The 20,872-nt window shown below is 42.2% G+C and overlaps 1 protein-coding gene across 2 annotated transcripts in view; it reads left to right on the top strand.

Moving 5' to 3' along the window:
- The window catches only part of TG (thyroglobulin), a 191,930-nt gene that overhangs the window by 33,405 nt on the left and 137,653 nt on the right, over positions 1 to 20,872 (top strand). For both annotated transcript variants that reach the window (XM_075920103.2, XM_075920102.2), the window contains 6 exons: positions 1,558 to 1,669; positions 4,539 to 4,739; positions 7,955 to 8,164; positions 9,293 to 9,447; positions 11,080 to 11,236; positions 18,768 to 18,989. In XM_075920103.2, the coding sequence (XP_075776218.2) occupies positions 1,558 to 1,669; positions 4,539 to 4,739; positions 7,955 to 8,164; positions 9,293 to 9,447; positions 11,080 to 11,236; positions 18,768 to 18,989 (1,057 nt within the window). The remainder of the gene's footprint in view (positions 1 to 1,557; positions 1,670 to 4,538; positions 4,740 to 7,954; positions 8,165 to 9,292; positions 9,448 to 11,079; positions 11,237 to 18,767; positions 18,990 to 20,872) is intronic.

The raw sequence follows: 20,872 nt of genomic DNA, 5'->3' as shown, positions 1-20,872 counted from the left end.
GCTCACAATCTACACAGGGAGCTGAGGAGGCAATAGTGTCTTCTGAGGTGCATTTTCTGGTGATGTTTTCACTGGGCAATGTGGCTTTACTCCAATGCAGGAGCATGCATATATGGTGCTATTCTGCTGACTGAATTTTAAGAGGAACTTTCCCAGGATTTCTTCCAATGGAAGGGAATAGATTTGGGCCTGAGAGACTGAAGTCAGTTGTATCTGTCCCCAGCACAAGCTCCATTGGGTTTCCTAGTTATGACATTGATTCAGATGGGGCTTTTAAGAGAAGGACAAGGGATGAAATGTGATTTTTTTTTTAAACCCACATTGTTATAGGAATTCCATTTGAATTCTTTGTAAAGGTAAGTGCTGCTTCTCACAGGGCCCAGTTCTCTCTGCTGGATCTGTGGGAGGGCTTAAGAGCAGCTTTTACTTGACTTTTGTGGTTCATCTTGTCACTGCTTTCTTACCCAAAACTGGAAGATGTTTTTAATTGTAAAGTCCCATTGGAAGAAAATTGAAGGGATAAAGGATTTCAGGAAACTGGGCAGATTTAGCAGGGAGACCATATGAACTGCAAACTATCCTGATGTGAAGGAAAAACAAGAATAATAATAACAAGAGGACAATACAGCTCCATCGGAAGCTTTTAAAGTGGAAACATGGATGAATTCCTAAAAGGATTGCAAAAGAATAGCACAAGCATATAGGAACAAAATCAGAAAGACACATAATGAGTTACCACTAGCAAGGAATATAAAATAGCAGTTCTCAACTAGGGATCAGCGCCTTCCCCACCCCAAGGCTGTGAGGCTGTTTTAGGGGACTGCAGAGCCCTGTACCACCCACACCCCGAGAAGTGGTGGAAGTGTGGGGCTGAAGCCTGGAGCTCCGTGCCCCATTGCTCTCCATGGGACTAAGACATAAAACTGAAGAAATAATTGTACCATTTTACTCGAGACTGGTGAAGCTTCATCTGGAGTACTGTGTCCACTTACGGGTGCCACACTTTAAGAAAGATGTAACCATTTGGGGAGAGTCTGGAGAAGAGCGCAATGATGCCAGGTTTAGAAAACCTGACTTATGAGGAAAGCTGGCCATGATATATATTGAGTAAAAACCTGATAAAAGCTTTAACATATGTTAAGGGCTATTATAAAGAAGTTGATGATCAATTGTTTTCCATGTCCACTGAAGGTAAGTCAAGAACCAATGAACTTAATTGGCAACAATGGAGATAGGTTAGCTATTAAGAAGAATTTTCCAACTATAAGGACAGTTAAGCTCTGGAATAGGCTTCCAAGGGAGGTTGTGGAATCCCCACCATTGGAAGTTTTAAAGAATTGGTTGAACTATCACCTGTCAGGGGTAGTTTAGGTTTACTTGGTCCTGCCTCACAGCAAAGGGCTGGACTTGATGACCTCTTGAGGTCCCTTCTAGCCCTACACTTCTATGATTCTATGATGAAGGCTTTCGAAATATGAGATCTGATGCTCACCGCATATTAACAGCCCCGTGTAAAGTACGTCACCCTACACTGATGCTGTCATTGGTCCCTCTTAGACTGGAGAATATGCTGTGCTACAGAAATCAGACACAGAGGCTTGGTGTGTGGATCCCACCTCAGGAACCGTAGTTCAACGCAGCAGCAAGGATTCAGATGGCAGCCCCCAATGTAAGTACTGGCCCTCACCAACTTGTGACTAAACCATTTTAAAACTCAACCGTTTATTGCCTCAGTACAACAGGTACTCTGTTGTACAACTGGGTATTGAGAGGCCTGATTGTATTCCAGGGCCTGCCATTGACTTGGAGTATTCTCTTGATCAAATCAACCTCCCTAATCTTAGGTACTCAGTGGTTATAAGTTTGCTTCAGTGGAGCTTTCCTGGTTTACATCAGCTAGAGGTCGGATACCTGGGTTATACAGTCCCATGGCTCATGCTGAGGTATAAAGTATGAGACAGTCTCTGAGTACCACTGAATTTTAAAATATCCTCCCCCAAAGGGTATAAAATAGCATATATACAAAATCACAGCATGTACAGAATATCATCTATTTATATAGCAATCTGTGCAGAAAACTGCTGGCTCCAGTGAGATTTCACAGTTGTTACAGCACCCCCGAATTGTGCCTCGTATCTCAGTGAAATAGGGAGCAGGTCTGTCTGGACTTCTGGCGACCTTTTATGTTTTTAAAAGATAGGTGTGACTCAGTTCTGTTCGCCTGTGCCATTTAGGGCTTTCAGTACATTTACAATACATTTTGATTGGTTTATTAAAAAAATTTGCAAGATGCCTTCAATATATCTTACTACTGACTAAATAAATTATTACAAATAATATAACATGTGGCTTTTATGTTTGCAAATTGTCCACAAAAAAATGCAAAAACCTTGAATTTATTCTTTTTACTGAAATTGTTGGTGAGCCACTTCTGCTTTCAGGTTGCTCATAATCAGTGGATTGTGAATATATAGAATGGTACATATGCAAGAGTACAAGTTTATTTTCCAGTTCTGCAGGATCTTACATTCATGTCATTTTACATAGACAATCAGGCCTCATGAGTAAGAGCCAGGCTGAACACTTTACCCCAAAATGGGATTGAGTTCATTGGAACTATTCATGCATGTATAGTTAGTTATATGTTCATAAGTGCAGGCACAATTGGGCACACAAAATTAGATTTTGTGTGTGTGATTGTTAATAAATCTTCTAACGAAACATTTTGTCAGAAAGTGCCAATTGTCAAAACCAAAGGAGTTCACAGGAAAGAATCAGGTTTGATGGAGCTCCCAATTCAAAATTAATCAGTCTGGGGAACAAAAGTTTGAAATTTGATTAAATATCCTGCTTCAGAATTTTCAAAATGAGAAATTAACTTTTTTGGTTCAACATTATTTTTTGTTTGATAATTTTAATTAATACTTAGGCTTGGCAGAATTTACTTTTTATTTTATGTATAATTTTGATGAATAATATCAATATTTATTTTGAGCACATTTTTAATTAATCAAATCTTAATAGTTGTAGGAAAATATGGAGGATGTGTGAGGCAATGAGAGGGCAGGCAATAATTATTTAATGACATTAGATTTTGAGATTAAAAAATTTAAAGTTTGTATAACTATTAAAATGCAAATTGTTAACATCATATGTCATACTGCATCTAACTCAAATAGCTTCTTAAGCACCTTTTTTTTTTTTACTTTGCCAATCCGGAAATTTTGATTATTATTGATGGAAATATTTTTTCATAGGTTTGTGTTGTAAAATGAAATGTATGGTTATTGATATCTACCAATAAAAAGCGAAAATAAAAATAAAACACTTTGAAATTATTAACCTGAAACATTTCGATTTGACCCTAAAAAAGTCTGATTATTGGTTGGCAATTTTTGTCATTTTGTCTCCATTCAGGATGAAAATATTTTTAAAATCTTGAATATTTTCATGGCATAGGAAAATTGTCCCTACTCCACCTCACTCTATTAGTACAGTTTATTCACTAGAAGGTGAACACAGAAAGTGCTCAAGCACAGCTGAAGCAAAATTGTTTTAAATATGAACAAATATCAGTTTTATATTTCTACAAGATCCGCTCTATGAAGATTGAAGTAGTTTGCATATTAATGGTTCAAATAGTGATGTTCGATAGCATGTAATTGAATGGTCATGTAACCTCATGAAATTTTAGCCATTACATGACTATTCAATAGTCCACGGGGCAAGGGCAGCATCCAGTGCACTCCGGACCCACTCCCGGGGAACTCCCTGCTACCCACACTGCTGCCTCTCTATCAGAGGCAGCAGTGGGGGGCAGTAGCAGCCCCTGTCTGTGGGGGGTGCGAGTTCCCCGTGGACAGAGACTGCTCTGGGATGTGGAACAGCTTCTGTCTGTGGGGAGCTCAGACCCTCCATGGACAGGGGCTGCTGCTGCGGAGCAGTCTCTGTCTACGGCAAGCCTGGACTCTATTAGAGGCAGCAGTATGGTGGGGGGAAGTGGCTCCTGCCTTCTCCCCCCCGCCTTAAGAGGCAGCAAGGGGGGGGAAGGTGGGTCTGCAGAGCTGGCATACAGAGAATTGGCTTGAAAGTTGTTGTCTTGCGCGTGTCGGCTCCCACTTGCCCCCCTTACCCTCCGTGCTGCTTCCTCTCTATTCCAACAGGCACTGGCTCCTGCCTCCCGCCCCTTGCTGCCTCTGATACAGAGGAAGCAAGGAAGGGAAATGTGTGTAAACCTAGGCTTATCGGTTAATCGTGTAGTCATCTACACGTTGACATCTCTAGGTTCAAAATTGTAGTATTTTAAGTAAAGTCCCGTCTATATCTATATTGAAACTTAACTATGATTTCATGACCGCTTGTCCGTTATCATCCCTCTGTTTCCTTCAGTAATAGGCCCAAATTTGAAGGACCATTATGGTGAGATATAAAGTTTTGGACAATCACTGTACAGTACTGCTGTTATTTTCTCTCTAGGTGTTCAGAGTTTTTTGTTTTCTGCTTTTCTTCCCCTTGCAATCATTCTCTTGTCTTTAAAGGTCCTGGTTTCTGTAGTATTCTGAAGTCCCAAGTTAGCGTACGAGAAATTGGCGAAGGGTACGTTCCTCAGTGTGAAGGGGACAATGGGAACTTCTCATCAGTGCAGTGCAACCAGGATCAGGAAAGCTGTTGGTGTGTCTTTGAGAATGGAGAGGAGGTACCTGGGACACGAGTAAGAGGAGAAAGGCCAGCATGTGAAAGTGAGTTGTGGCTACAATCAAAATAACTTGTGCACAAAGTTCCGATCCAGAACAGGAATGCTTAGCTGCGTTGAGATTTAATGTTGCTTCTTAAGCCTATTATAGAGATTGATTTATTTATATATTTTGCAGCTCCAGCCAGTCTGGGCACATTTTCCGAACTTTCTTAAACTTTAGACAATTGCATTTGGTTGGGCAGAGAAGAGGCCCTTTGGATTCAGTGGCCAATCTTAGTTTAATGAAGAGTCAAGACAAATGAGTCAGTGCTACTAATCTAAGAACCACCCTAAATATTTTGCCCAAGACTTACAATTAAGCCCAGTCTGAGTCTGCCCCAACACTGAAAAAATAATTAACTGACCGAAAAAAAGTATATTTTTGCAATTCCAGCTTTTGGCCTTTGAGCAGGATGATGAAGTTAATGGGCCAAGACACATGTTCACAGAGTATTTCCTGCCTTGTCAAAGACACAAAGAACTAGAATTCTGCCAAGATTCCCAGCATAATTTCCAGTTCAGTGAGATTTGGATAGCCTCAATTTCCAATAACTGTTATGAATTCTCCATCATTGAATTGAAGCAAACAAATTAAACATTTTTTTCAATAAAATGTGGTCCAAATTGCAATGATAAATTCAGAGAAATTAGAGCTAGAAAAATATCTTCAAGTCCAGAATTATCCCCTAATGGTTATTCTTCTACATTTTGTTCTATTTGAACGCATATCCAATAAGGACTGCACTGAAGTATTTCAACTCAGGTTGCTGCAATATTTGTGAGTCACATGGATGAATCCTTTAGGAATTTGGAAGCTAATATACTCCTCATTACATTCCTACAGAATGCTCTATTATGGCAGAGTTCTCATGAGTAATCATAGTTTAGGGAGCCTAGGAAACCAGGAAGCTCTGAGAGCAGCAGGGAAAAGTGAAAAAGCTTTTGACAGGGTCCAGGTAAAGCATGAACTAGCAGAAAGGACGAGTGGAGAAGATGCATACTAGGTCCTAAATTCTGAAGTCCTTTCAGAAAGTCAGGAGGAGTTTTCCCTGACTATGGTCTGAGAATGGACCTCTTGCTTTAAAATGTTGGCAAGTTTTGCATGGGTGCTAATTTTTGTTCTGGAGTCTTCAATATCCAGTAGGTTTCCCCCCCCATTTCTAATGGATCCAAGTGCAAGAGTGATCAGTAATAATTCATGGTTTAGATACTTCTTCAGCCACCTTTTGTTAGAAAGGTTGAACAGGTTTTCTTGCAAGATTTTTGCTATCTTCTGTTAATGGTAAGTCTGTGAAGATGTCCCGAGAACAGCCTTTCTCCTGGAATTTTGACATAACTACTTCTGGAAGCCCAGACCAAAAAATATTAAAAATAATGGATTAAAAAAATTAATGGAATGTATTTGACCTTAAAACAATTTGGCAAGACTTTGGGATGAAGGTTCAGGAGGGTCATATTTTCTTCTATGTGCCTGGAACTCCTGGTTACTAATTACCATCATTAAGAGCTCTGGGATAGACATGAGAAGTAGCCCAACTCTGTCACTACCCTGGACATATTTCCAAGATGGGAAGATTGCTGCCAGCAGATGAATTTGGCATAGTGGAAGAGTATAATAAATCCTTTTTCCTATATCAGAAAAGACAGCAGTAACTCTAAGTGGTAACTCTGAAGTGCCCACTGAATACAGTGAGGTTTTTATTAGATCAATCAGTTCTATAATAGCTACGTTCCCCATAGTTCATTTTGTGCCTCTGTACGCCAGCGTTTGAGATAGACTCCAGCATTTTCTTTTTGATCTGTATGTCTTGTTAATTCCAAGTATCTTCATGTTCCACACTACCCACATTGCTTCCTTATGCCCACTTTCCATTACTCATACATAGGTTGGGTAGAGAGACAAAGCTTTGAGTATATTCAGGTGGAAGTTCCTGGCTTTGCTAGGGAGATCTTTACAAGTGCTGGGGAGTTTCAACATTCTACTTAGTGACCGTTGAGCCGCCAGGATGAATTGCTAGTGACCAGGTGGATGGTGAAAGGCACTACTCATTCTTACAACTACACCACCACCAAAAAGGAGCTTCCAAGGTGTAAGGGTGACAACATAGCCCTCCTCTCGTGAGCTGCTGATCAGCTTAACAAGAGTGAGGAAGGGAGCTGGCAGCTGGGCCGAACAAGCAAGTTTACTGATCGATTTCAATAATGAAGGACCCAAGCTGAGACAGTGAAAACAAGGGCATATAGTCAATAACTCTACATTTTAAGTTCTTAAGGGCAAATTCTACTCTAGATACACCCTCACACCCCATTCAAATTAACCATACTGGGCCCATATAGAATGGAACAGAATGGAGCCTGTAGAAATACTAGAGCATTACAGAAGACAACAGATTGTTTTCCGTTGAACTGTGTGAAGAGCCCTTAATAGAGGTTGCTCTAAATACCTATGAAGACAACAGTTAAACATGTGCTAATAGAAATGACCCATGTTGTGTATTAGAACTGATGGTGGTCACCTCCCTTTCTGGCCTCTGGCTTTGTGTGTATGAGCTTATCTGGAATCATAGAGAAGAAGGGGAATTTTGCAATGACCTTTTTACTGAGCTAATACACTTTAAAATGTATTATAAAGGAAGTGTGTAAATTGGCATAAGAGTTAGAAATTAAGCCAGTGACAAATGGATATTCTTCCCTGAGCTCCACACCTTACTGTTGGGCACTGAAAAGTGACATGAACAGGAGGCGCTATGACACAGTCAGTGTTTGTGAAGATGAGTTATATTTGGCAAGAGCTTTCTGATTAAAGGTCAAGAGAGTTGGATGGAATTCATACGCTGTGCACATTTGCCTTCATATTAGTGTGCACGTAGCACAAGTATACAGGGTGTCTCCTGTTCATATGCACCCCCTCTGTACAAACAACATCTATGCAAATGGTGTTTGTGCGTGCACATGTGTGCACACATACATGGCAAATAATACTTTCAAGACCTGTATGCAGCAATATCTGAGCCCAGTCCAATGCCCACTGAAGTCAATGTAAGTCCCTTCATTGACTTCAGAGGGCATTGGATCAAATCCACTGATGTGAATGGGAACTATATGCCTAGGTCTAGCACATTGTATGTGCTCCACTTAGAGGTTTCTGAGGGTTATTTAGACTCTTACCTTGAATATTTCATAGTTTTAACTTTTACATATCCCTTCATATCTTCCCAGGTCCCCAATGCCTACTGCCTTTCAACGTGGCTTACGTGGTCAGTGGAGCGCTTGTCTGTGCAAACGCCTCTGATCAAAATCAGAGTTTTCAGAAGTGCCAGCTGATTTGTCGTCAAGGCTTCCAGAGTGCCTTTTCCAATGTGACATTCCTGTGTGATCGAGAGAGTCGCCATTGGATCTCAGAACCCCCCCTTCCTCAAAGCTGTCAGAGTAAGTATAGCTGCCAGAGAGGAGCAATATTTTATTTAACCAGAGATCAATGTTTAGAAATCACCCATGTTTAGTACCTGCACGGGAAAGTAAATAGATGTGACAAGCAGAAGCGGCCCTCATTTTGAAGCCACCTTTAAATTACAGTGAGAGGAGGAAGTAATTAGGCCTGTACTTTCTAAATAAAGATGTAGTGGGTCAGTCTTGCTCTCTGTCTTCATCTGGAGACTCAACTTTGCCTTTCAGTAGCTCCCATATCTGGAACAGTCCCCTGATTCTGTAATAATGGATCTAGGAATAGATGGATATTTAATCTAAGTGCAGATTTTTCTTTGTAAGTGAAAAGATTCTGGCATCATGAAAGTGGCTCTGCTGGAATCCCTTACTTCTGAAAGAACAGATCAGTCCCAGATTTCTGAATCTGACAGAACTCAACTGTTTATGCCCATAATCAAATGACTTTGTTACTTCTGTGCCTTTCTGTAGTGTTTGTTCCCTAGGGTTATAGCCATCTACACTGGCTGCTGCTTGGTATTTTTCAAACCTTTATTCCTTCGAGAATGAAAATCACCTCAAATCTTGGAAGCGGCATCTGTCTGTTGTGAACTTATGTGATCAGTTCTTTCTCACCACTGGCTTTGTCAATAATTTTGACAGAAATGGGCTCTGATCAAAACATCATAGTTGAACACTAGTGAAGTTTGAGATAATATGGATCAGACCTGGATCTCAATTTTGCAGTTGACCTTTGTCTTTCCAGTGAGCTAAATTAAAGTGCTGGCTTCAAACATTTCTACACACACACCATCCCACCATGAAAAATATGAGAATAAATTTTAAAAAAGTGAAACCCATTTGGATTTGGAGTCAGATCTCAATCTAAAATTTGATCCATCTTTTATCAGAGCCTAAGTAGTTGTCTCTTTTTAAAAAGTATTCTAAATGACGTTAGTGTTTGCACAACAGGGTTTCATGAAAGGTCAGAGCTCGGCTTGCAGTGTCAATGGCTTTACTATTCTCCCTGGTCCTGTGTCCCCTCCATCCACACAAGGTCATTTTGAGAGGCAGCTTTGGCACCTGATGCATCATAAATATTAAATATACTAAATACCCTTTGTTCTTTTTCAGAGCTCCAGTTATTTCAGACTGTCCAAGCTCAAACACACTTTGAGCTCTTGCTGCCTTCTGAGAAGACTTGCAGTTCTGATTATGCTGGTTTACTACAGGCATTCCAGATCTTTATATTAGATGAATTGAAGGCCCTTGGTTTCTGTCACATTCAGGTGTTCTACTTCTCTTTTTCTGCATGGAAAAAAAATGTGCAGCATCTTATGTTCTGGACATGAAAAGATTGAGACAAAAAAAATGTGGTGGTATAGATTAACCCATTCTCAGTTGATCCCTGACCAAAAATTTCCTAGTGATCATTTGGAGTCTGATTTTTTTTCCCCCACAGACTTACAAGATTCTGTCATTGCTTTGGTTTTTCAACTAAGGAGGAGTGAGCTGGATTATATTCTGACTCATGCAGCATCAGATAATTTACACATCATAATAAATCTGTTAGGATGTTGGTTTTGATAATCAGTGTCAAACTGACCATTTGTGAATTTCATCTCCTTGCTAGTACGTTTTCTCATATGTGATCTTGTTTAAATGTGTAATGCAGCAGCTTTCAGCAAACTCATATGCCTCTTCATGTGTTAACCCTTTCTACTATGTGGACTTCATCCCTTACATGGAAGACCAACACAAGGTCTATGCATTCCTTAAGTGGTACATAGACGCTGTGGCAGTCCTTTGTAGAGGGGTGAATTTCATTCCACCATGCATAACAATTCCATTTCATATGAAAAATTCCAGTTCTTCTACTGTCTCTTACTTGCTAAGGTTTATTAAATCAGTATTAAATATTGACTATGAAATAGTTTAACACTTAAGCCAGATGTACACTAGACCTGGAAGATCAGTTTAAGGTATGCAACTCCAGCTACATAGACTATGTAGCTGGAATCAGCTTACCTTAAGCCGAGCTTGGTGGCATCCCCACAGTGGGAGGCTGACAGGAGCAAATGCTCCCATTGGCTTCCCCTACTCCTCACGACTGCAAGGAGTACAGGCACTGTCCAGAGCTGCCCTCAGCGTTCATTTTGCAGATCTGTACTAGACCCGCTAAATTGAATGCCAGGACGTCGATCTCCAGTGCGGCGAGTGAAAATGTTCTCTTACAGTGTCCCATTAATGCTGCTTGAAATAGTTGCTGTACTGTGGTGGGCAGTATCAGGTTAAGCTGTGGACTCTTCCTGCTTGTAGACCTTTTCTGCTATAATCAGCAGGATGTGGATATGTGTGGAGACAGAATTGGGTATAGTGGGTAGGGCTGGAGCCAAAGATCAGAACTGGAGTTGGAAGCCAGAAGAGTCAGTCAGAAACAGAAGCAAGGTGAAGGAGCTGAGTCTGTCATAGCAGCCAATTAGGGTCCATCTAGGTGCACAGACAACTTCTCGGCTTCCCCTCCAGGGAAACCTGGACCAATCAGAAACCAAGGGAGCACTGCAGGACAGGTTCTCTGTGGATGGCATATCCCGTGGTGCTTGACCCCATGAGGGTCATAGCCAGTCAATCACTACTCTGCTAGAACTGATGGGTGGTGGCATGCATGTGGTAGTTGCTCATGAACCAGTGGTCCCAGGTTGTTGCCCCATAAATCCTTGCACCTACCCAATGCAGAGATGTGTGTCAGCAGAGAAGAGAGAGAAGAAAATTCCAGGAAGCCCACTAGGAGGCTTGTTATGCCTCTCAACTCTCGGATAGGGAGTGAAATATCTAGTGTGTTGCATGGTCTCTGCAACAGGGATAATAGTGCGGACAGACCACAATCCTTACAGTATTGTCTCTCTCTAATTATTATTAAGGTAAATGCATTTGGAAACACAGATTCGGTTTCTGTTTGTGATGATTCTTCAGTGCTGGTGGAGTGTTCGAGTGCAGACCGACTGGGGGTGAACATCACATGGAAAGCTCAGCTTGAAGGCATCCCAGCAGCTTCTCTCCCTGACTTACATGATATCGGTAAGTTTTTTCCTCTGTTGACATTTGTTTTCATAGTGTGTTTTGCTGCTCATTATAATTTGCAGCCTACTTCTGGGTGAGGATAATGAGCTTGAAAACTGTGAGGAAGGTCCACTGCTGTGGGGCAGGTCCTCGCCTCTTTTTTGCCCACTGTGAAATGGAGTTCAGGAAGTTTTTCCTAATTTCCAACCTAACCCTCTCTTGTTGCAATTTAAGCCCGTTGTTTCTCATCTTATCTTCAAAGGTTAAGAAAAACGGTTTTTCTTTTACCTTTTATATACTTGAAAACTGTTATCATTCCCCCTCTGTCTTCTCTTTTCCAAACTGGAAAAAACCCAACTCTTTCAATCTTTCCTCATAGGTCATATTTTCTAGATCTTTAATCATTTTTATTGTTCTTGTTTGGACTTTTTCCAATTTGTCCACGTTTTTGCTGAAATGTGGCACCCAGAACTAGACACAGTACTCCTGGTGAGGCATAATCAGCATAGATTAGAGCAGAAGAATTACTTCTTTTTGTCTTACTTATAACACTGCTGCTAATACGTCCAGATGTTCCCTTTTTTTTCAACAGTGATACTACTGACTCATATTTACCTTGTGGTGCATTATGACCCACAGATCCCTTTCCGCTGACCTGTTATGTAGGTGATCATTTCCCATTTCGTATGTGTGCAGCTATAGTGGTTCTTCCTAAGTGGGGTGCTGTGCATTTGTCCGTATTGAATTTCATCCTGTTTACTTCAGACCATTTCTCCAGTTTGTCCGATCATTTTGAATTATGACCCTATCCTCCAAAGCACTTGCAACCCTAGCTCGATATCCCCTACAAACTTTATAAGTGTATTTTCTATGCCATTATCTAAATCATTGATGAAGTTATTGAACAGAATCAGACCCACAAGTGATCCCTGCTGGACCCCACTCATTAAGCCCTTCCAACATGACTGCGAACTATTGGTAACTACTCTTTGGGAATGGTTTTCTGACCAATTATGCACCCAGCCTATAGTGGCCCTTAGAAGTGACTGAAAACAAGTCACAATATAAGTACAAAATATATATGCCAGGAGAGTAACCTCAAACCAGAAATAATAGATGGAGAACTTGAAGGCAGTCTGATTACATAATTCCAGACTTTCATATGCAGATTGCATGCATGAGATTTTCTGGGTGCTGTGCAAAACACCTGTTCCAAGGAGCATACAGCATTTGGCATTCTGGTGTAGCACCAGTCCCGTAAACATTGAAGAAAGTGCCTAACTTTGTTCACATTGAATTCAGGAGGTCTACTCAGGTATCTAAACAGCTTATGTGTGTGAGAGGGGACAAGATCAGACACCTCCTGGGTAAACGTCTTGCAAATAGAGGCTCTTGGAGTCATACCCCAATGGTGACTCCACTCTCCTCTCCTGTCCTTTGTTTATAGTGGCACAGCCCCCAGTGATATTGTGTTACAACTAACAGTCATTATAGTAATAATAATCTCAGTCAGCTGCAGACACAGGCAAGAGTTCAGACTCTCCCTGTGCAATAGAATCTGGGATGCATGCCAGCTGTTATGGGGATCCAAAGTGAGTAATGCTTACTGTGAGGACAATGCAGTGGTGTTTTAAGCTTCTCTACTTGATCTAGATCTGGGGAAGACAAATCATTTGGGTGACATAAGCTTCTGACAAGGATTTGATCATGTTTCCCTTGAAATCAATGAGCATCTTACTGTTTGATTCAGTGGAAGTGGGAACAGGCCCCAGGTTAATATATTTAACTAGTGGAATCGTAAAAATAACTACTTGCAGTATATATGGGTTTGTGAATGTGTGTAGTATATATTGTAGCAGTGCCTAGAAGCCTCAGATAAGTTTCAGGGTTCGTTGTATGAAGTGCTGAACAAACGCACAGCAAGACATCTCTTCTGCCCTGAAGAGTTTTCAGCCAATAAAGGCAAAATGTGGGATGAGAAAGAAAGACATGGAGTGGTGGTGTGACTTGTCTCAAGTCATGCAGAAAGACAATGGCAGAGCTAGAAATAGTCTCCTCTCACCTAGTCCAGTGACCTTTTCAGTGGACCATGTGGCTTCTCTAGCTATAATGTGCGTAAATACATATATGTGCATGTACTGTATATATTATGTATGTGCATCTCTCTCATCTTCTCTTATGCTCTCTATTTCATGTGGGCTATAGGACCGTAACCAGTGTCTTCCGTCTTTGCTGTTCTCCTGCTGAAGTCTTCACTGTTTCCCATGCTATTCTGATAGTTTTCAAGTCTAGTTCTGTTGTGTGTTTTCATGCTATCCTTGGGCTACCTTGTCACCTCTTGCCTGGGGATTCCAGTCTGATACCTGTTTTACGTTATTTAGGACTTTTCTCCAGGAATATCCTGGCCATCTCTGTTTTTGTTCTGTAATTTGCTATCTGATCAGTTTCTGCTCTGCCCTCCTCCTGAGTTGTTCATTTGTATTTTTTTCTGGCATTCTGACACTGAGACTTTGTATAAGGCACCTGTCATGAAAACTTGGAGTTTAGATAGTAAATTCTTAATAGGTCTCCAAGTAAATTCTTAATAGGTCTCCAAGTGTTGGCACCTTGGAGTAAGACAAGTAAAAATTCAAAGAGTAGTCTGCAGATTGGCTATAGAGTTAAAAGGCTGTCTACATAGCAATTAAACACCCACAGCAGGCTGGGTCAGCTGACTTGGGCTCTGAATTCTTAGGCTGCTGGTCCGTAAAATTGCTCTTTATATGTTTGGGCTTTGACCGAAGCCTGAGCTGTGAAACCCCATGAAAGGGGGAGGGTCCCAAAGCCGAGATTCCAGCCTGAGCCCAAATGTCTGCACAGCACTTTTTACATCCTCTAGCCTAACTATCTTTCCTGAACCAGCCACGGACTTTGTCATAGGTCTTTTTTTTCAAATGTAGAATAGTAATAGAGAGGCAGCTGTGTTAGTCTGATCTTGCTAAAACAAAAGGAAAAACTATGTAGCACTTTAAAGACTAACAAGATGGTTTAGTAGGTGATGAGCTTTGGTGGGCCAGACCCACCCACGAAAGCTCATCACCTATTAAACCATCTTGTTAGTCTTTAAAGTGCTATATAGTTTTTCCTTTTGTTTTTTCAAATGTAGACATAGATTAGTCTTTTTCACTTGTTATACTTACAGTGCTGTCAAGGTATGTGAAGCATCAGCTGTCTTCTATGTCCGTCTCAGAAAGTGCTATTGGTGTTTTGTGTATGTGTGCATTTTCAGACTTTCGTTTTCTTTGTGTTGATTTTGAACCCTGCCAATTGTGAGTAGGCCTGGAGAGCCTTTGTTTTGGCTTCCAAGCGTTTATGGGTAAGGAGAGCAAGTTGATGTCATCTGCAAATTATTTAGACAATTTTTGGCAAAAATCATTTGCAAAGAGCTTGTTGTGGTGGCAAATCTCAGTTTACTTGCCTTTGATCTCAGTGTTATTCTTTGTCTAGGATTTAACACAACTGTTGATACAATTTGTATCTTTATATTGGAAAAACATATTGGTTCAAGTTAAAGCAGTGGTCCTCTGACATTTGCATTGGTGACCCCTTTCACACAGGAAGCCCCTGAATGTGACTCCCTCTCATAAATTAAAACACTTTATTTTATATTGAATACTATGGTAAATGTTGAAGGTGAAGCCGGGTTTGGGGTGGAGGCTGACAATTTGCAACCTCCTCCCTCGTGTAATAACCTTGCAACCCCGGAGTTAAAGGAATGAGGACATAAGCACATGGCCCACTGTTACACCAGCATAAGATCTGTGCATATGAACCACTTTACCCATAAGTGGAACTTAACTAGTGCATCAACCAGTGTTGATCCCCTGCACAGGGGTGAATTTCATCCATGTAACAGAATATCTTATGAACGATGGATGAGCACATGGGGGCACTCATACATATGGGCTGCAGGTCTAGAGGGTACTTACAGAATAAATATAATACTATAGTCTATTCAGTGCAGCCAGCTGTGCAGACTTGAGTCATTAGCTGCCTGCACCTAGTTGTGAAATTTTCCCACTTACTTCAGCTGGAAAAATACTCCTAAGTTACGGCACATAGTCAGAAAACTAGATACAGAAGAGTGCACAAGTACAATGATGGATCTGAATTAGTTGTTCTGCTGAAAATAATTGTACCTGGGGGTTCACATTTCTGCCTACCCGGATGCCTGATGACGCACGTAACATGCCCTCTTTGAAAACCCAACATTGACAGTGTGGGAACTGTCATTCCATTCAGGAGAACCCAAGCACTGTACAAAATGTGCTCCTGAGAGGCTCCGTGTTTGCTGGGCATCAGTTTTGGGCATCAGTTGTGGCTATTCAGAGGCCATTTGGAATACAAATTTGCAAATTTATAGCAACAAAATCTGAGTATTTCAAACACAGCCATCAGTCTTCTCCGCAAGGGTTAGCCAATAAAATCTCCTCCGAGATTCATGCTCTGTCTTGCGCTCCTGCCCTATCCAAATCAAGGAATCCACACGCTCTTGGTGTAGGAGACTGTCCTCACAGCAGCAGTCAAACAGCCAGGCTGTCTGGTCAGCATGGAATAATAGAATGGGAAGGATATGCATGTCCCCCCGAAAGGCAAGTCTCCAGTGTTAACCTTTATCCTGAGCTACAGAGCAGGGGGGTTTGGTCACCTCTGCACAGGTGGGTATCCAGTGCTGGCATGGCACTAGAGATTCCTTGGTGCTAGACTGTTAAAGGTCAGGAAGTGATTTGCCAATCCTCACCCGCGCTGAGAATCGTCTGTTGGTTTTTTTTAATCTCCTTCATCTGAAGTATCAGGGACGGCCTGGGAAGTCTCACTAATCATTCTCTTGTTCATGTGCTTGGCTGGCTGGTTCTTGCTCACATGCTCATCACCTAATTGGTCACCATCTGTGGGAAGGAACTGGAGAATGGAGGGACCTTGTGGGGTTTTCTTTCACCTTCCTCTGTACTATGTCAGTGTGGTCCACTTGCCAGGATGATTTTGATATGGTCTCCAACAATATCTTGCCAGCAACTTAAGGGAGTATGGATTGGATAAATGGACTGCAAGTGGATAGAAAGCTGGCTAGACTGTCGGGCCCAACGAGTACTGATCAGTGGCTCGACGTCTGGCTGGTGGTTGGTTTCAAGCAGAGTGCCCGAAGGATCGGTTCTAGGGCCGGTTTTGTTCAACATCTTTATTAATGACTTGGATGAGAGGCTGGATTTCACCCTCAGCAAGTTTGCGGATGACACTAAGCTAGAGGGAGAGGTTGATACGTTGGAGAATAGGGATAGGGTCCAGAGTGACCTAGACAAACTGGAGGATTGGATCAAAAGAAATCTGATGAGGTTCAACAAGAACAAGTACAGAGTCCTGCTCTTGGGACGGAAGAAGCATTGTTATAGGCTGGGGTCTGAATGGCTAAGTAGCAGTTCTGCAGAAAAGCATCTGGGAATTAGTGGATGAGAAGCTTGATATGAGTCAACAATCTTCCCTTGTCGCCAAGAAGGCTAATGCCATATTAGGTTGCATTAGGAGGAGCATTGCCAGTAGATCCAGAGAAGTGATTATTCCTCTTTATTCGGCTCTGGTGAGGCCACATCTGAAGTATTGCATCCAGTTCTGGGCCCCCAGTTACAGGAAGGATGTGGATGTATTGGAGAGGGTCCAGCTAAGGGCGACCAAAATGATTAGGGGGCTGGAGCATATGACCTACGAGGAGAGGCTGAGGGAGTTGGGTCTATTTAGTCTGCAGAATAGAAGAGTGAGGGGGGATTTGATAGCAGCCTTCAACTTCCCTAAGGGAGGTTCCAAAGTGGATGGAGAAAGGCTGTTCACAATAATGATCGATGGAAGAACAAGGAACAATGATCTCAAGTTGCAGTGGGAGAGGTCCAGGTTGGATATTAGGAAAAACTATTTCACTAGAAGGGTGGTGAAGCACTGGAATGGGTTACTTGGGGAGGTGGTGAAATCTCCATCCCTAGAGGTTTTAAGTCCCAGATTGACAAAGTCCTGGCTGGAATGATTTAGTTGGGGTTGGCCCTGCTTTGGGCAACAAGCTGGACTCAATGACCTCTTGAATCTTGTCAAGCCCTAGGGTTCTATGATATGGGTATATCTCATTTAGTTAATTACCTGACATTGTAGGCAGTTGTACATTGATGTTGCGAAGAGCAGGACTTTAGTTCTTTTTTGGAACCCTGTTAGATAAATTCATGGAGGTTTGGACCATCAATACTTATTAGCCAGGATGTGTAGGAATGGTGTCCCCGGCCTTTGTTTGTCAGAGGCTGGAAATGGATGATTGGAGAGGGATCACTTGGGCTGTGTCTAAACTACATCCCTTTTCTCAAAAAAGGGATGTAAATTAGACACTTTGAAATTGCAAATGAAGCCGGGATTTAAAGTGTCTAATTTACATCCCTTTTTTGAGAAAAGGGATGTAGTTTAGACACAGCCTTGGTGATTACCTGTTCTGTTCACTCCCTCTGGGGCATCTGGCACTGGCCACTATCGGAAGACAGGATACTGGGCTAGATGGGCCTTTGGTCTAACATCGTATGGCCGTTCTTGTATTCTTATGTTCTAACATTGGTGCATCTTGGTCCCTCCTATTTTCATGCCTGTGGCACATAATGATTTAGTCTCCTGTAACACTTTGACCTAATTTTGGTGTTAGGTTTAGCACGGAGGTGCTGGATGGGGGGTGTTGGCCTGTGATATACAGGTCAGTCTAGATCAGCCGTGGCCAACCCGAGGCTCACGAGCCACATGCGGCTCTTCCACCCCGCCCCCCAAGTGCAGCTCACGAAGTCTTCCTCCTCTCCCCCCGCCCGGTGGCTCGAAAATCGCCCTCACATCCCCAAAAATGGCCCTCTCCTCCCGAATCTGGGCAGGGGAACTGTCCGGTGTGGACATGAAAGCTACAGAAATAAAGATGGCTGCAGGCAGCGGGAGCCTGCTGTGGTCAAAAAGCCTCAAAACGTGTTTAAATGTGTTTTCTTAAAGGGGCAGAGCATTTTTAAGCTCTTTTTTTTTGTTTTGTTTTGTTTTGTTTTTACTCGACCAAACATGACCAGGGACTCCTTTTAAAGGGGCAGTCTTTTTTTTTTAAGCTTGACAGGTTTGCCCCGGCTCTTGGCTGGATCCACTGCTATCTTGGCTCATGGCCACCCCTGGTCTAGATGATCGGGTGGTTCCTTCTGGCCTATGATTCTAAGAAAGAGCAAGTGATGTCTACTGAAACAGGGTGTGCAGATTAAATCTAGCTTCTGTGTCCAAAATCTGATATAAGACTAAAAATTTTGTTTATCTGAATTGCTAATTATCCATAAAAGTTATTAAAGACTGGTTATTGTGTATATTAAATAGTATCTACCAGTCAATTGTGGGCTGAGGCCCAATTGTGGATGCATTATATAGATTTCTACATGTCAGCTATCCCCTGGGGCAGCTGATCAGCTTGATATTATTATTTCCAAGTAGATCCATTTTCATAACTGTACTGTGGTTTTCTTTTTAGAAAAAGCAATCGTTGGGGAGAATCTCATTAGACGCTTTCTAGCGCTGATAAAAGGTGGTGGGTTTGTGCTACAGTTGGACTCCAAGCAATTCCCAGCAGATACGTCCATTCATTTCCCCCGAGATGAAGATTTTGACCTATCTCCTAGTGTTCAGCTGGGATGCCAGAGTGGATTTCGAAGTTCATCTTCTGGGAGAACAATCCCAAATTCCCAAGGATGTGGTATGTTTCTTTCTGACTTTTTCTTTTTTGTTGTTGAGATTACTGTAAGTCAGTGCAAAGTCACAGTTGGCACTAGACTAGTAACAAGAAACGTTAATGGACACACTTCTCAGGTGTCAGTCACTAACTATGGGCGGGGTGTCCGACACACCAACATGAATGCGAGGCCCCCACCGAAGCAGAAGCCATTCCTGTGCTATTTTTGCTATTCTTAAAGTCTAGCTATGCTCGTAAAAGTAAGAGTCTTCAAAGGGCGGGCAGCATTTGATTCTGTGTCCGATCCTCTGGCTTCATCAGAAATGTGCTCCGTTTATGAATAGGAAGATGATGTTTTGGGTAATTCATACTGGTATCTGAAAGTCAGGGGAGACTCCTTCTGATCTGTGCCCCAGCACTAGTGATAAAGACTCTGCAACCATTATAGAGCTAAAACTTCTGGTGAATCAGAATAGAATCCAGTTTGCATTCCCACCGCTACGGAGGTGCCAGCAGTCCTGGGATCTTATATGCCCCGGAAAAGGCCCTGGTAGCTGGATGAGCCAGTACAAGACTCAGATGGAAGCACACTCAGCTTCGACCAGCATGCAAACCTGATTGCAGCTCTAGCCCCCTTTGGCCCCTGCTGTTAGACTTCTTTAGCTTTTTCTCTTTCTCCCCTGGTCACTGACTCAAGTTCTCTCTAGATCCTCTTCCATTAGTGACTTTGCTCCTTCTGTCAGTTTCCTCCAATATTCCCAAATCATCTAGCCCCCACAACTCACCTCTGGACTGGAATTGCTCAGAACTACAGGGTCAGAGCAGGGATGGCTTTTCTCTGGGGTCTGGTGCAGGAGAGGGATTTGCTCAATGTCATGATGGAATGACACACTTGGAGTGGTAAACTTTGGCATTGTCTTTCTAACTTTTGAAAAGTGCCTCCATTTAAATCCCTTGACAATGAAAAATTCATATGAAAACAACCTGCCAAAATAAGCACTGGGGCCCTGTTTTCATTGGGAAAATTTCCTTATGGCCTGCATATTGCAGGGGAAACAAAAACAATGAAAGCTGCTTGATATCACTGTGGTCAAACACTCTGACTGGTATAAACTGGATGAAATTCCCCCCACCCCCACAACAGTAGAGAGAGCTAGCCAAGGCCTTTGCACGGCATAACTCCCAGGGAAGCTAAGGACTGTGGGTGGTGCAGAAGTGAATTGCATCCACAAGGAGCACATCTGCAGTGTGAAATGGTGCCATTCTACCACTGTCTCTTGTTAGATGTCCCAGACACCCTTTGTTTCCTTTCCCTGCAGCATAATGGGAGTTCATTTATGTCTGAGACAAGCGCCCAGAACAAAACCAGGGATGCCCTGCTTTTCCCCTCCCAGATAATACTGACCGCCTCTTTAGTTACTTTCAATCCCATATGGTTTTGTTTAATGTTCGTTATTAAGAAACAAAATCAGAATGCCGTACAGTGCCAGCTAAGTAGCAGATGGAGTTTTTACTTTTAAAGTTCTAAACATGCTGCAGCCCCTTTGCTCCTTTTTATATGTTAAAGTGGGGGAGAAACAAACAATAAAAATAAGTACCAGGACACTGCGAGGTGATAAAGAGCGAAGCTCCAGAATACTGACACAACGTTCTTTTTTTCTCTCTCTCTCTTTTAAGTGTTGTATGAATTTTTGAACCAGCAAAAAGTTCTGGGTTGCAAGCCCTGGTGTTTGGTCTACACTATGAAGCTGTAATGCTTTTAGTTAAAGTAATACAAGCAGGGTCATCCCTACCAATGCTGGTGCCCTATGCATCCCAGCACCAGCACACACACTCCTTCCAGGGAGGCCAACCTCTCTGTGGTGGGAGTTTGTGGGGGCAGCCCTATGGGCGGCAGGAGCAGGATA

The sequence above is a fragment of the Pelodiscus sinensis genome, chromosome 2 (assembly GCF_052426305.1).
Source record: "Pelodiscus sinensis isolate ZL-2025 chromosome 2, ASM5242630v1, whole genome shotgun sequence".
Classification (NCBI taxonomy): Eukaryota; Metazoa; Chordata; order Testudines; family Trionychidae; genus Pelodiscus; species Pelodiscus sinensis.
The sequence above is the reverse complement of the archived record's forward strand: the minus strand, read 5'-3'. Positions and strand labels throughout refer to the sequence as shown.